At 42.0% G+C, this 15,283-nt stretch overlaps 1 protein-coding gene across 3 annotated transcripts in view; it reads right to left on the reverse strand.

The window, feature by feature from the left end:
• Window positions 1-1,013: 1,013 nt before the first annotated feature.
• Window positions 1,014-15,283, reverse strand: part of efl1 (elongation factor like GTPase 1) — a 319,698-nt gene continuing 305,428 nt past the window's right edge. For 2 of the 3 annotated variants that reach the window (XM_063065850.1, XM_063065852.1), the window contains exon 20: window positions 1,015-5,487. In XM_063065850.1, coding sequence (XP_062921920.1) covers window positions 5,299-5,487 — 189 coding nt within the window. In that variant the 3' untranslated portion in view covers window positions 1,015-5,298. Of the gene's footprint in view, window positions 5,488-15,283 lie in introns of all 3 variants that reach the window. The other variant, XM_063065853.1, reaches the window with a different exon arrangement.

Here is a 15,283-nt window from a genome sequence, read left to right on the forward strand (position 1 = left end):
CAGGGTGCTTGGAATCAAGGTGCCGAAGCAGATTTGAGGGCTTCATTGCCTGATTAGACAGCTTGTCTCCACATATCACACACAGAGAACTTGGAGTGTGTGAGTCACCGGTCGCAATAAAGCCATATTTTATGTACGACTCGTCATATTTTCTGTTGAAGGAAGCTTTCTTTTTGCAGTCTCCACCTCAGCTGTCTCTGTGTTATCATCGTTAGGCCTTTTATGTCCCCTACCATCTCTTCCAAAGAAACTCTCAAGAGATGTTTGTTTTTTTACTCATCGAGTAGTTGTAGGTTAATGACCGACTGATGTCCTTGCGTGGGTAATGACCTCGCATGCGTTCAAGTTCGTGACAGGGAATGAGGAAAGGTGCAGTCGAGTCATATCGTTTCCTCGCAGCCCAGTAGCACATGCTTTGCGGCCCGGAGGTTGGGAACCACTGTGATAGTTCACCAAATCTGCTGCAGGAACATTGTAAGACTGATGCTTACAAAAGGGAGGTAACATTTTAAACATTCTTAAAAAAATCTTCTGAAAATTTTTACCCAGAGTCTTGTTAGAATGTGAACTTTTCTTAAGCATGGAGTAGCTGAGCTGAAAAGCAATGAGACATTTTTGGGGAAGCACAATAAATGGTAAATAAGAAGGTTTGGAGGGAGCTGGTCATAAGGTTAGATGAATTTAGTCAGGAGGTGGTTTGGAACGAGGCACATGGGAGTGCAATCCACCATGGAATCTACCAAAATCTATGTTTATGGAGACAATATCCTGTATGCCCAGATGAAGGGTCTTGCCTGAAACATCAACTGTTTATTTCTCTCCACAGATGCTACCTAACCTGCAGAGTTCCTCCAGCATTTTGTATGTGTTATCCTGTAAGTATGGTCTTGAGCTTCAGTACATCCTGTCAACTTGTTTTTAGAACTTATTTTCTGCAACAAAGATAGGCTGGTTCTGATAAAACCTTTTGAAAGTTTTTTTAATTTTAACATCCAATTTTCAGGTTTATTTAAAACATTAACTGGTTATGGAAATTACAAGGTTAGCATTTATTAAACATCAATAACATGATTTTATTGAGAACACAATTCAGACCAACATCCTCAGAAGTGAGGCTTGAGTTGCACTCAGTCAACTGCCTTGGGCAGGCCACATCACTCAGATATCCAGCCTACTTCTAAACTCTGCCATGTGAAGACATTATCAAATGGATGGAGGACAAAATTCAAGGATCTGATCAAAGCTTCCTTGAGGAAATGAAACAATCCCATTGATTCATGAGAATCTTTGGCCCAAGACCATACAAAGTAAATAAGTATTGAGAACCTTGAGTCCTTGTAAAAGGAACACAAAGAGTCCTGCATCAAAAGTAGAAGGAGTACACCATCTCATGAACCACCCATATGACCACTCCTTGGCTGTCTTCTGTCTCGTGAAAGGGGAAGTTGGCTATTCCATCACTTGGCTTCATTAGCCACCTTGAAACTGGAGTGAAAGTCAGTCAACCTGGAGACCGCCTAAGAAAATTGAAAAGATATGTTTGCTTGATAAATCTATTGAACTTTGAAAATGTATGCATAGGGAAAGAATAGATGTTATAATATATTTGGATTTTAAAGTACTAAATGCAAGGCCACACAATAGAATGTCAAGCAATATTGGCAGGGAATTTGGGATAACATATCAACATGTATTAGCGGAAGAACAGACAGGAATTAGTGATTAGGAATAAGCAAGTTATTTTCAGAATGGTGATAGAGATCTCCTCCAGGTTATGACAGGATTCCTTTCCCTAGAACTGTTTAGGTTACAAACCATTCACAAGTCAGAAATGTTGCCAACTGGATTTACACTCAAAGTAAAAGACACCAAACAAGGCCACGTGTAGTTAACCAGCTCAACTGTTCAGATTTCTCTGCATGACACAATGATACCACCACAGACTGAGTTGCTGCACAGCAGAGGATCCTTGCAGTCACACAGTCGTGGACAAGCCCACTCTGCCAGTCTCCCAAATGCTTGCTTGTATGTACAGACTATACATAGGTCAGGCATTTGTAACCTGGGAAGGGCTGTCCACAATGAACTTCTACATTGTCAGTGCTTGAGCCCAATCAATTAACAGTACAAAGAATTGCCATTGAAGCAGTCATTACCATCTCAGTTATATCTGTATTAATGTAAATTGATACATACAACTTAACTGAATGGGCAAAGTGGTGACAAATAGAAGATAAGGTGATTTGTTTGGATGGAGAATGGAAAAGCAGAATATTTGAAAAGGTGAGATGAGTTCTTAATGTAGAGATTCAAAAGGATTTGAGCATCCTTTTCACATGTTAAAGAAACATGCAACAGCAGCAGACAGTTTAGAAGATTTCACTTCCTGAGTACTTTTGGGTGTAACTATGAAAATCACCATGAAATTTCCCTATCACGCACCTGTTTTTGAAATGACCTACATTTGTTATTTCAATTCATAATTCAATTAAAATGTTCCCCACAATGTAAGCTGAGAAGTTTTCTATCCTGTCCAGGTATGCATGGGCATACTTAGACAGGGTAGATGCTGCATGACAGGTCAGGTTTTAGAAAGGCTATAAATTTCCCTGGAGGATTTTGATATTTGACACAGATGTTTCCCAGAATAACTGATGCCAAGATTAAGGAAGGCATTTTTGCTGGTCCACAAATTATTGATAGGCAATTCAAGAATTCTTGTGCGACTGGAGAAAATTGCATGGAAGGCTTTCAAGGATGTTGCTGAAAATTTTCTTGGCAACTACAGAGCACCAAACTACGTGCAGCTGCTTAACAACATGCTTCAAACACACAAAACCATAAAGTAAAGAATGTCACTAAAGATTCATTTTCCAAATTCCCATTTAGACTTCTTCCCTGCAAATCTTGGCACTGTCAGTGACGAGCACAGTGAAAGGGTTCACCAGGACATTGCAGTCATGGAAAAACAGTATCAGGGCAACTAAAATCCACCAATGCTGGATGATTAATCCTGGTCACTTATGTAAGAAACCTCAGAGTACAAATGAAAACCATCAACAAAACCTTTTTAGCTTAGTTGAATTATTGCAAAGTGTCAGCACAGTTATAAAATTAAACGCCTTGCATTCAATAAAAGTTAATTTCTTGTTTCTCCAAATTTCTACGAACTGCAAGTAGAGTGAAATTATATTAGTAGATCTATCATAAACAGAAAAAAAAAAGTTCTGAAGACGCAACACTTCCGATAAAATTAGTTGTCCAGTGTAATCAATACATTGGACTTAGTGGCCAAAATGTTGCACTTCATAGGTGAGGAGGCCTTGCTGCAATTATATAGGGCACCACAGTTACTGTCTTCTCACCAAAATCATGATCAAATTGATTAGCAGAGCAGGTTTGAAAGGCAGCATGGTCTATTTTCTGTTTGCTCCTGAAATGGTGGTAATGACCACCTTCCTGAATGCTGCTGTCCATTGATGTTCTCACACAGCTATTGGTATTGGTTTCCAAAATTCCGACTTAGCTACACTGAGGGGTTGGTGGGGAGAAGGTGGGAGCAAAATTTGCCCGAAGCAAGATAGCCTGAGGCCTGAGGAGAACTTGAAGTAGCTGCTTCTCTGGCCCTTTTGGTAGTAGAGGTCACAGGGTAGAATCGATCAGCTTATGTGCCATCATCAGCAAGGAAAATTTTATTTTATTTTTATTTAGTGACACAGTATGGAGTAGGACCTTCTGGCCCTTCGAGCCTTTACTCCACTGTAATACTACTCTCTCTCAAATTGCAGGGTAAAGTCTATCATATTATGGTCACTGCCTCCTTAGCGTTCCTTTACTTTAAGATTCCTTATCAAATCCAGTTCATTACACAACATCCAATCCAGAATACTCTTTCCCCTCGTGGGATCAACAACAAGATGCTCTAAAAGCCACCTCATAGGTATTCTACAAATTCTTTCTTGGGATCCACACCAACCACCTGTTGAAATCTCCCATAACATGACTCCTGAAGAATTCATGCAGAACTTCCTGATACAAAAAAGTTAACTGAAGCAAATTTAACATTATAGAATCATTCTTTAATCATATTTTACAATGCAGAAAACAAAAATAGTTTTATGCCTCACAAGTTATTGACCAGTTATTGTTTATATATGGATTGACATACAAGTGCATTCACAGTCTACTCTTAAATTAAGTTACCAATGCTGTTCTGGAACAATATAAGACCATTTTGTATTCATTGCTTGTGTGAAAACAATTTGAATTATCCAAAGAAACAGAACTACCAGCAATAAACTATGTGAATACCACGTGCTGTAAAACGAAAGAAATGCAACCCTAGACCAAACTGAAACCTCATAAAAAGTGAATCCTTTTCTCCACTATATGCTTCAGGCTATGACAGAATATGCAGTTATTTAAATCCGCAACTGGAAATGAACGCACTGTGCTGCATATATAGAATAACCTATTTTTTTCATGATTACTTTCAACTTTATACATCCAAAATCTTTTAATAAGTAACATATCAATGAGATGGCAATACTTGCAAAAGGTGGAGTCCACGTTGTACTTTAAAGGAGTTAAAATATTTTTGGAAGTAACTGGCTCTGCTGCAGCAATCTGAGCAATATACAGCTATACCCAGTAATAAGCTAGCACCCACAAAATCGGACTTTTGCAGATGCTTCCTATATAAAGTCTTACTACACTGCAGTACAACCACTGGTTTCAATTTTATTTCATAAAATTATTTCAATAGGTGGTTAATTGGTTTTAATTTGAACCTGGTGAGATTAGTTCAACAGGAGAGTCATAAGCATCACATTCTTGAAATTTCAATCTAGATCGATTGAATCAGGATTAAGGATGATTAAAGGACCCAGCTGTGCTGCCTGAAACTCTTGGGTTAGTTTGGAGTACTTCAAAACAGAGCAAATGAATGTCAAATGCCAACATCTACAAACTGCACAGGATGCCATATAAATGCCTGAGTTCATTAACCACAGTTTCAAGTAAATGTGGCACACTTTCTTTCAAAAAGTATATCAAGTACATTACATGTAATCTCAACATGTTTTAGTTTGACTGCACCTTCATCTGATGACTCTTTGTACTCAATAATCACAAGGAATTGGAGCAGTAAAGGCATGATTTGAATTTGAAGGTATTCATATTAAAATATGAATACAAATATGCCAGGTTTCATTTGCACAAATTTTACATTTCATCTGCAAGCTTACCATTCTTCGCAGATTAATAAGTATTCTTAGTGCAGTTTATATTTTGGAGATATTATTTGTTTTTACTGAGGGTTCTTTGCTTTTCAGCATGCTCAACGATCTTCTCTTCCACATACAGACCCTTCCGCTTGCGCACAGTATTCATGTATCTCTGTGCTTGGTTTATAGTATCAGCCTTCTCTCCAAAGTGCAGGTACTCTTCCTCTGTTGTGGGAACCCAGTATGGATCACTTGCAATTACCTGGATCAAATAAAAAGACAGCAATCGTTACAAAGAAGTTGAACTGAAACAGGACATAACTGGTGTTATGTGATAGGGAGAATGAACAGTTAAATGTGGGGAACTGAATGTTTCCAGCTTTGTTTACAATCACAGTCAGGAGTAAAATTGGAGATGAAAATTCCTTCTCCAATAACTTCACAACATATAAACAGTGCATGGCCATAGTTGCAATGTATATAACTACTCAGAATTACAAAAAAGTTTTGTATGCATTCTGAAACATTAAAACCTAACTAGTATTGATTTAGGATGAACAATTTTTCACCACTGGGATATATTGTAGGGCAGAACTGGTATAGTGTAAACATTTCAGAGTCAGTGAGATACATCATGGGAACAGGCCCTTCAGCAAAATGAGCATGAGCTATCAAACAGACATTGTTAAACCAATTCTACTCTAACTCATTTTATTCTCCCCACATTCCATCAACTCCTTCCAGACTCCATCAATCTCCTACACACTAGAGGCAATCTACAGTGGCCAATTAGCCAAATAACTTGCAGGGTTTTGGAATGTGGGAGAAACCCCTAAAAATTCAGAGAAGAATCATGTGGTCAGAAGGAGAGTGGATAAACTCCACAAAGATAGCAGTGGAGGTCAGGACTGAATTTAATCAGTGCAGTTGTGGGGCTGTAGGTGCACTAACTATGTCATGGTACCATCCTCAAAGTACACATGTAAGTTTTAAATTAAGACTGGTTGCACTTGAAATTCTGTAGTTCTTGCATGAGCCATCATTTTGGTACCTTTGGGTTAACTATCAATTTCAGGCTCAGTTTGATGACTCTGCTGTTTAGAGAAAAGCACTGTATCAGGGCTGGGATGCTTCAGATTCATTCCTGAAAGAATCATGAGAATAAATTTTGAGTGAAAGTATCATCTGAATTCCTCCAGTGTTTTTGTGTGTATTGCTTTGGATTTCTAGCATTTGTAGACTTTCTTGTGTTTGTGTATATCATCTGTGCCTGGGCTGCTCTGCCTGTGGAGCAAAAGACAGCCGTCACTTGAAGCTCTTTGTCCCTAGGCCAATCTAGGAGTTGCAGTAGATATGTGCCACTTGTTAAAGTTTTCTGGTATGAAGATGTCATGGACACTCTCTGTTCAAGCAAGAAATTTAGCTTCTTCTCCTTGAGAGAGAAGGCATCATGGATAGGTGCATGGATAAGGAGCCTAGTGAGACTGACTTCAAGGTTGATAAGATCAGATTTCATTGCCTAGGCTACTGAAGGGGAAAGCCAGACAGCAATCTCCAAAGCATCTCATTCTGCCTCCTCACACTGCCTTATCCCTTGCTTGGTGGCTCACAGAAATAAAAGGATGAAAAAGAGATGTGGGGTAAAAAGGAGTGGGAGCAAGCAGAAGGCAGGGCCAAGAAGAGATGTTCTCATGTCTGAATGTAGTGTCATTGACCAGAAATGTTAACTGTTTTCATTTCTATAGATATCACCTGACCTCCTGTGCATTTCCCAGCATTTTCTGTTTTTATTTTCAAATTTCCAACATCTGTAGTTATTTTTGATTTTCAGAATGATTTGTCTCTCTGGACATATCACAGTGCAATTTATAGCTTTAGACTGACATGATAATACCTCAGCATTAGCTTCAGGCACAAACAGACATAGCCCGTGCTTGAATAGAACATAGAACTGTACAGCACAGGAATAAGCCCTTCAACCCACAATATTGTGCTGAAAAAATTAAGCTATTGACATCTAATGCCTTTTGCCTGCACCTGGTCCATATTCCTCCATTCTCTGCATATTAATGGAAGCCTTTTAAATGCTTTGATCATACCTGCCTCTACCAGCACCCCTGGTAGTGCATTCCAGGCACCCACCACGCTCTGTGTAGAAAACTGCCTTGTACATTTTCTTTGAACTTTCCTCCTCTCCCTTTAAATGCCTCTCCCTCTAACATTAGACATTTCGACCCTTGGAAAAAGAAACCAACTGACTGCCCTATCTATGTCTCTCATCCGTTTATAAACTTCTATTAGATTTTCCATCCGCCTCCTCTGCTCCATAGAAAATAATTCCAGTTTGTCCACCCTTGAACAGTACATGCCCTCTATTCCAGGTAGCATTCTGGTAAACTTCTTCTGCCCCCTCCTCATAGCCTCCGTAACCTTCCCATAACAGAGCAACCAGAATTGAATGCATTTTCCAGATGTGGCCAAATGGACATTTACTGTATATAGTAAGAGATTGTGCAGCAAGCCTGTGCCACTAAATGAACCTGAAAGGCTAAAGAACGAATGACCACCACATTGAGTTAGTACTCAGCAAATATCAAACCTATTCCTTCTGACATTCACAGGCAGTGAGACTGGGCCCTCAGCTTGTCCTCCACTACTATCCGGAACACTGGTACACCACAAGGTGTATTGAGTCCCATACTCTACTCCCTCTTCACTATAGCTTATGCTGCCTAAGGAAAGCTACAAGCGTCTGTAAGGACAATACACACCCATGCAATCATCTGTTTGAACTTCTTCCATCTGGCAGATGTTATAAGATTTTCTACGCCCGCACTTCCAGACTGGAAAAATAGCTTTATCCCCCAGAGCTATAATTGCTCTGAACCAATTGATCAAGCATCATCCATAAATTTGTTTATTGCTATTTTAATACTGGTTTTATGGCTGTCATGCATTTGAGTTGCGCTTTTGTACTGCTGGACATTGCTTGTACTGTCTGATTACTTGATTTTATTTATTGTTTATTTATTTTATTTGTTGTTTTAGAGCATTGAGTACGAGAGTTGCAAACTCATTTTCACAGTATTGGTGCATGACAAATTGTACTATGCAATGACAATAAAGATATTTCATTTCATTTAGAAGCTCAATCATTAGCAACATCCCTAGGATGACCACGAGTAAGAATATTTTCAGAACTGAGCACTTAATCACTGCGATTCCAAAAACAGATCAGAGGTTACAGCTGCCACCTTGTGAGACTGAACCACTTACATTATGAAGCTATTCCAACACCCATAAACCTTGTCAGGATAATAGAAAGAATAATTGCTGCTCTGTAGCTGCAAAAACACTGAAGAATACTTTCAACTCATCCAATCTGTAGTAACCTGTGAATGCCCTAGGAACTCTTATCACTGCGAAAGGCAATGGGAAATTATCTTCTTTTTAAAACAACCTGTTGCACAGAAACCTCAGTTTGAAATATATTTTATTTCTCCAGGGCGAGACACAAAGGACTGCAGATGCTGTAATTTGGGGCAAAAAGAAACAAATTACTGGAGGAGTTGTGAAGATAGATGAATAGTCAAATGTTCCGGATTGAGATCCTGCATCAGGACTGAGGGAGTAGAAGGGTGAGACCCAGTCTAAGGAGATGAGAAGGACAGGTAAGGCTGGGGCAAATAGCTGGTAGGTGGAACCAGCCGAGGTGGAGAATGATGGGCAGATGGAACCAGATGGGAGAGGGGACGTACTTGTTAGACAGGAACTGGTACAGACTGATAGGAGAGTGCAAAAATGGGGGTTAGATAGAGCTAGGTGGGAGGAGGGGGAGACTAGAGATGATGTGATGGCAGAGCGGTTGCAGGTGCTGGAATCTGATAAAGAAGGAAGGTGATACGCAGAACTAGATAAGTGAGGGACATGGAGGAGATGGAGGCAGATGGAGGAGGGGATAGGAGACCCAGCATGTCAAGTATATGAGTGAGAGGCAGATAGAACCAGATGGGGGGAAGCAAATGAAATTGGGTGGTGGGGAAAATCTGGGTGGATCAGGAGGAGAGAGAAAGGAGCACAGATTGAAATTGGAAAACTCAATGCTCATACCATTGCGCTGTAGACTACCAGGCAGAATATTTGGCGGTATTGTTCTAGATTCTGTTTGGTCTCACTCCAACAATGGATGAGGTCAGGACACTTAAGCTGGCGTGGGAACGGGAAGGTGAAATGCCATGCAATTGGGAGCTACAGATGGCCAGTGCAGAGTACAGGTGTTCTGCAAAACTATTGTCTCATCCCTGCTTGATCTTGCTGATATAGAGGCAGTCTCAGCAACAGCACTGAGTGCAATAGATGAGGTTGGAGGAGGTACATTTGAATCTTTGCCTTCCCTGGAAAGGCTGTTTGGACCCCTGGACGGTAGTCAGGAAAAAGGTGTAGGGACAAGTGTTGCACCACTTACATATGCGGGGAGGAATGGTAGGGTTAGAGAGGAAATGGATGAATAACAATAAGTGAACCAGGGTGTCTGTGAGAGAGGGTAACCCATGTGGAAAACTGAAAAAAAAAGTGGGGAGGGGAGGGGAAGATGTGGCTGGTGTTCAAATCCTATTGCCACTGGTGAAGATGACAAAGGATGATGTGCTGGATGTGGAGACTGCAGGGGTGAAAGGCGAGGCCAAAGGAAACTCCATCTCTGTTCTGTCTGCATGGAGACAACAGTGTATAAGCATCTGGCTACTTCTGTGCTGGAAAGAATAGTACTTGTACTTATTACCATTTGATTGACCAATGAAAATAATCCATTGCTGCTTACTTTAAACTTCCTTATATATTAAGGTAAACACAGAGAAACTGTTTACACAAGGGAAGTCTAAAACTTGGGGCCATATGCAATATAGAGGTTGTCAGTAAATTAGAAACAACTCAAAATGAAGAATTCTTTTCAGGCAATGAAAATATTTAGTACAGATGCATTTAAGGAAAATCCTTTTAAGTGAAGGAGAAAGGACTTGATGGACATGGACAAATGAAGTCAAATGAGAGGATCATAAGTGTACAGAAGCACTGACACGGAGCAGTGCAGCCAAATGATTCCTTTTAATCTGCACATTTTCAATTAATTTCTAAGTAGCAATCAGGTTATCCACTAACTTGCTTATTTTTATTGACAAAGCCACAACTCTCTGCCAAACTCACTTGGTAATATCAAAGTAGAGATTCCTAACACAGATTCATTATATATGCCAGAGGCGGCTTGAAGTTCTGAAGTCTGTCAAACTTTTTAAAAATTTTGACTTTGTGGAAGGCGAGCGGGGTAAACACCACATTAGCTGGGTTTTGTGAAGTTAAATATAAGCTGCTTTGTTCAGCAAATCCTTTGACAGAGGTAGCCTAAGAAAAAAATACAACCACTGACAGGAAATCTCAGGAATTACTTCTATAGAACATAAAGCTAAGAGATGGCTATGACGAGATTTTCATTTCTTTAAAAATTAATTTTAGCCTTCAAGCCACTGAGGTGGAATGCCACTTAGGATTTATGTTGCAAATACCATGACCCGGCATTCACGCAGCAGTCAATAATCATAATTACTGTACCAGCACAGGCAAGTCCTCGCACCTGGTTTAGGGATCTAAACTAGTGAGATGTCTAATTTAGAGAACACAGATGGCAGAGAAACTAACGTCAAGATTCGCTACAAAACAAAACCCTTTTCTGCACAGAGAATTCAGGGCAGTGCCGGAGGGACATATGTCACCATACATCTGCTTCTGTTTAGCAGTACCGAATTTGTGAAGGAATAGCAAGATTTAAAAAAATGCATTTATCCTGCCAGCCAGCGGCTCTGCTCTCTAAGATGGATTATTTCCATGTGATAGTTCAGCTGCTGTTTTTGCCTCTCCTCATTCCTCTCTCTCCTCTCCAAGGGTCTTGGAGCCCTCAACTGCTGTGTTTAATTCTTAACAATAATGAGGGTGTAAGTTATGGGTTAGATATTCAATCATGTGAATCCAGTCTATACCAAGCATCATGAAAGCACAGCCATTAACAATGCTCAAAGGACAGTGGCTGGAAACAGGAATCTAGCTGACTTCACCCATGCACTCTACTAATGTGTACCTCAGTTACTGATGGCTAGTAATGATCCTTCTTGGGCCAGGAACTAGATACGGGCTTTCTTTCCATTTGTCCTTTAATGCAACAATGAGAAGTAGCTTTAAAAAAGTTTATTATCTCAGTAAGAATTTTCTTCACATGTACTTTCTGAAAAGATGCAAACACTTCTAAATTATTATAACATTGCACAGCTCCAATAATTCTTTGTTTTTGAAGATATATGCTATTTAAATTTACTTCATTCACTCTAGGGCCCAGTATTATTACACTCTCCATTTTAAGCATGAGTACAATAATGTGTGATGACCTACAGTTTAGAAAATCCGTTACCATTTAATTTGGTTTCCATCTTTTAGGTCATGGTTGTCAAAAATCTATTAACACAGTTTTCATTTTCTCTATTATTTAGATAAAATATTTGTAGCCCCCCTGGCCACCCTCAGGGTCGCTCGGCTCGCTGTTGTCTAGGGAAACAGCCTCGGCCCCACCAAACTGGGTAATTAGTTTGTGTGGATGCTGTGTGATGTACCCCACCCCACCCAAATAACAGACAATACACCAGATACGATTAAATGATTTACAGTTTATAGATATTACTGGAACTATATAATTAAGAGAGAATAAAATATAAAAGGAAAATAAAAAGTGCCACACTTATCAAAGTTCAATCTCTTCGTGCACAAAACAGTTGGAGCTCAAGAACCTTCTTCTTCACCCTGCAACCCCTCGGACCACCTCGACCGGCTGCCTGGGACCAACAACGGTGCTCGACCAGACGCTCCACACGAGTCCATCTCCTCGCCGAACGCCCTCCTCGGGGTCCGACCCCGTTAGCGGACATCACAGCACCTGGTCCATCCTCTGTCTCGCTCTCCCGCCTTCTACCTCAAAACCTCGTGCATACAAATCTTCCAGATACACCAAAGTCATAACAACTATCCCAATTGGTTCGTAACATCCTCTTATCACCCCTTAACCCAGGGGTCCCCAACCTTTTTTGCACTGCGGACCGGTTTAATATTGACAATACTCTTGCGGACCGGCCGACCTGGAGGGGGGTGGGGGGGCGGTAGGGTTTCCAACGGACAACAGTAGCAGTCAAATGCGTTGTGTTTACCCGAAGAAAGACTACAATGACCATGAAGACTTGCGCGGGCATCAGTGCGCATGCGTGCGCCTCCCGATTATTTTCCCTGCAAATTGTTTTGGTGATTCTGTTCGGCGGGGGGGGGGGGGGGAGCAGGAGTGTTAATCACGACCGGAATATAGGTGATAAGTGGCTAATACACTCCGTTTCGTTTCTAAAAGGGTTTATCTAACGAATTTAATATTAAACACACAACGCATATTTTCCTCGCATGAATACAGTGATAAGTCAATTATGAGTGGAGCTTGAAGTAAGTGTTGAACGAACTTCCGGTAGAAGTGGTAGAGGCAGGTTCAATATTATCATTTAAAGAAAAATTGGGTAGGTATATGGACAGGAAAGGAATGGAGTGTTATGGGCTGAGTGCAGGTCGATGGGACTTGGTGAGAGTAGCGTTCGGCACGGACTAGAAGGGCCGAGATCGCCTGTTTCCGTGCTGCAATTGTTATATGGTTACATAAGTAAGTCGATAGCATCATAACATTTTAAGTAACGTTTGGACATTAAACACACAGCACATATTTTCCCCATATGAACATATAAAATCATTGCAACACACCAATATCGCTGAACCAGTGGGAGCCCTGGGCTTGTTTCCCTGAAACAAGACAGTGCCATCGAGGGGTGATGGGAAACAGCGATACTCGAAGGGGGTTCCTTATGTCCAGTCTATTCCGCAATTTAGTTTTCGTTGCATTCATTGCAAAAAACTCCGCTTCGCAGAAATAGGTTGGAAGCAACATTTTCAGTGCTTTCGTGGCTATCTCAGGATATTTAGACTTGACTTTGATCCGGAATGTGGGCAGAGATGTTATGTCAAGTATACTTTTCAGCCCGCCATCATTTGCAAGCTCGAGAAGTTGATCTCCTTCCTGCGCTGACAGGGGTGACGCACGGGTCATGACCTCGCATGTGTAATGGCTCAACAGTGGGCGTGACAGGGAATGAGGAAAGGTGCAGCTGACTCATATCGACAAATCATATTGTTTCCTCACAGCCTGGTAGCCTATGCTTTGCGGCCCGGTGGTTGGGGACCGCTGCCTTAACCCACAACAAGCTGCTAGCGCAAAGCTTTCTCAGTGTTTAACATAACAAAGAAGCATTCCCGATTAGAACATAACAAAGAAGCCATTTTAAATTTAACATACAAAAAAAAAAGACCCCGTACACTCTCCCCCCATCAAATAAAAGTCATGCCCTCATGACTTCTAAATAACTCGCCAACCAGTCCTACAGACACACAACACACACATACACAGATACACAGTGACAGTGCTCCCCAAACAGTGGACTCTACGCCTGTCCCACGGGCGCTACATAGGCCAACCTATCTGGGAGCTTCTTAACCTTCCAAGACCTCCGTACCCCCTCACCTAAACCCAAAAGGCTCAGACACTACTAGGGATACCTCGCGCCTGCCTGCCATCTCCTCTCTCACTCAGGCCACCACTACAGCTCGGAGCCCCCTGTCCCATGTCCGGGGCCCAGCCCCTCCTCCTTCCCAATCCTGCCGCAACTCAGACTGCCCACAGCTAGCCCTCCCCACTACACCTGACTCAGTGGGAGAAGGGCCAAAGGTCTCTTCCTCAATCACGGGGAAGTTAGCAAAAGGCAGCATGTACCCCATGTACAGCACATCATCCTTCGAGTCCGTATCCTTCCTCATTCCCTCGATCGGTAGCTGCTGTTTGAGTTTCTCCAAACCGAAACATTTAGCCGGGGCTACCCCTTCAGCTTCCTGCAGTCGAGACGTCAGCTTCTTCGGGGACTCCTTCAACTCTCACCACAGCCTCAGCAGTTCTGACTCAGGGTTCCTGGCCATCTCAATCTGGGACGCAGTTACCCCACCAGCTTCTTCCACCCTGACCTGAAAAGCAGCAGTTAAAGGATGTTCAGCCTCCGGTTGTTTCTTCCTGAAGACGTCTTCCAGGTCAACTTTCAGTTTTTCCACTTCATTTAAACTCGCGATAGTCATCTTCAGGTTCCTTTCAAGTGTCCACCTCCTTTTTCCAAGATCTGTCCTCCATTTCTTCACCTCCTCGGGAGTGTATTCAAACTCCCCTCCCTGGGCTCTCGGTTTTCTGTTGGCCTTAGTCAAAACACTTCCTTGATCTTCCCCAACTTGTGAGTCTTCCAATCTTTTCTGAATCGACGTCTTGAGTTTCTGCTGATCCCTTCGAAGATGGGTCATTGTTTCTTCTCGCTGGATTAATTCATCAGTACATGACCGCAGTGTCGGCTTGGAATTCCATTGCTCCTTCTCCACTTTGACGAGCGTGAATTCCAAGTCTGCAACAGTCGTCCCACCAGCGCGGCACTCAGTCTCTGGCCGGCATTTCTAAGCACTCAGTTCAGCGGTGCAATCCCCTCTCTCCCATGTCTCATTCAGATTGACGACCTGGGTTTCCATCCCCAGGTCCACCACTGTCTGTTCCAACACCAGGAAGTTCAACTGGTATGTCGGGTCATTTTCCTCACATTGCACCAAACTCCTCCGGCCACAAACTCCTCCACATTCGACACTTCGCTTCTGTCGCCCAGGCTCAGCCACTCACCTTGCTTCATAGTCCCCCCAGGCGAATCCAAGCTCTAGGCAGTCATCCACATACGCCAAAACTCCACACACCTTCACTTCCCCCATGGTCTTCCTCATGCCCTGCGGGAAGGATGCAGGGGCTCCAGATATGCCCTTGGGCATCTTTTTGGATCGGAAGAATCTTAGGGAACTAATAACGGCTGTCTTCGGCTCGACAGCTGCACTCCTCGGGATCTGGCAACATCCACTCC

This window comes from Mobula hypostoma, chromosome 13 (genome assembly GCF_963921235.1).
Source record: "Mobula hypostoma chromosome 13, sMobHyp1.1, whole genome shotgun sequence".
NCBI classification, from domain to species: domain Eukaryota; kingdom Metazoa; phylum Chordata; class Chondrichthyes; order Myliobatiformes; family Myliobatidae; genus Mobula; species Mobula hypostoma.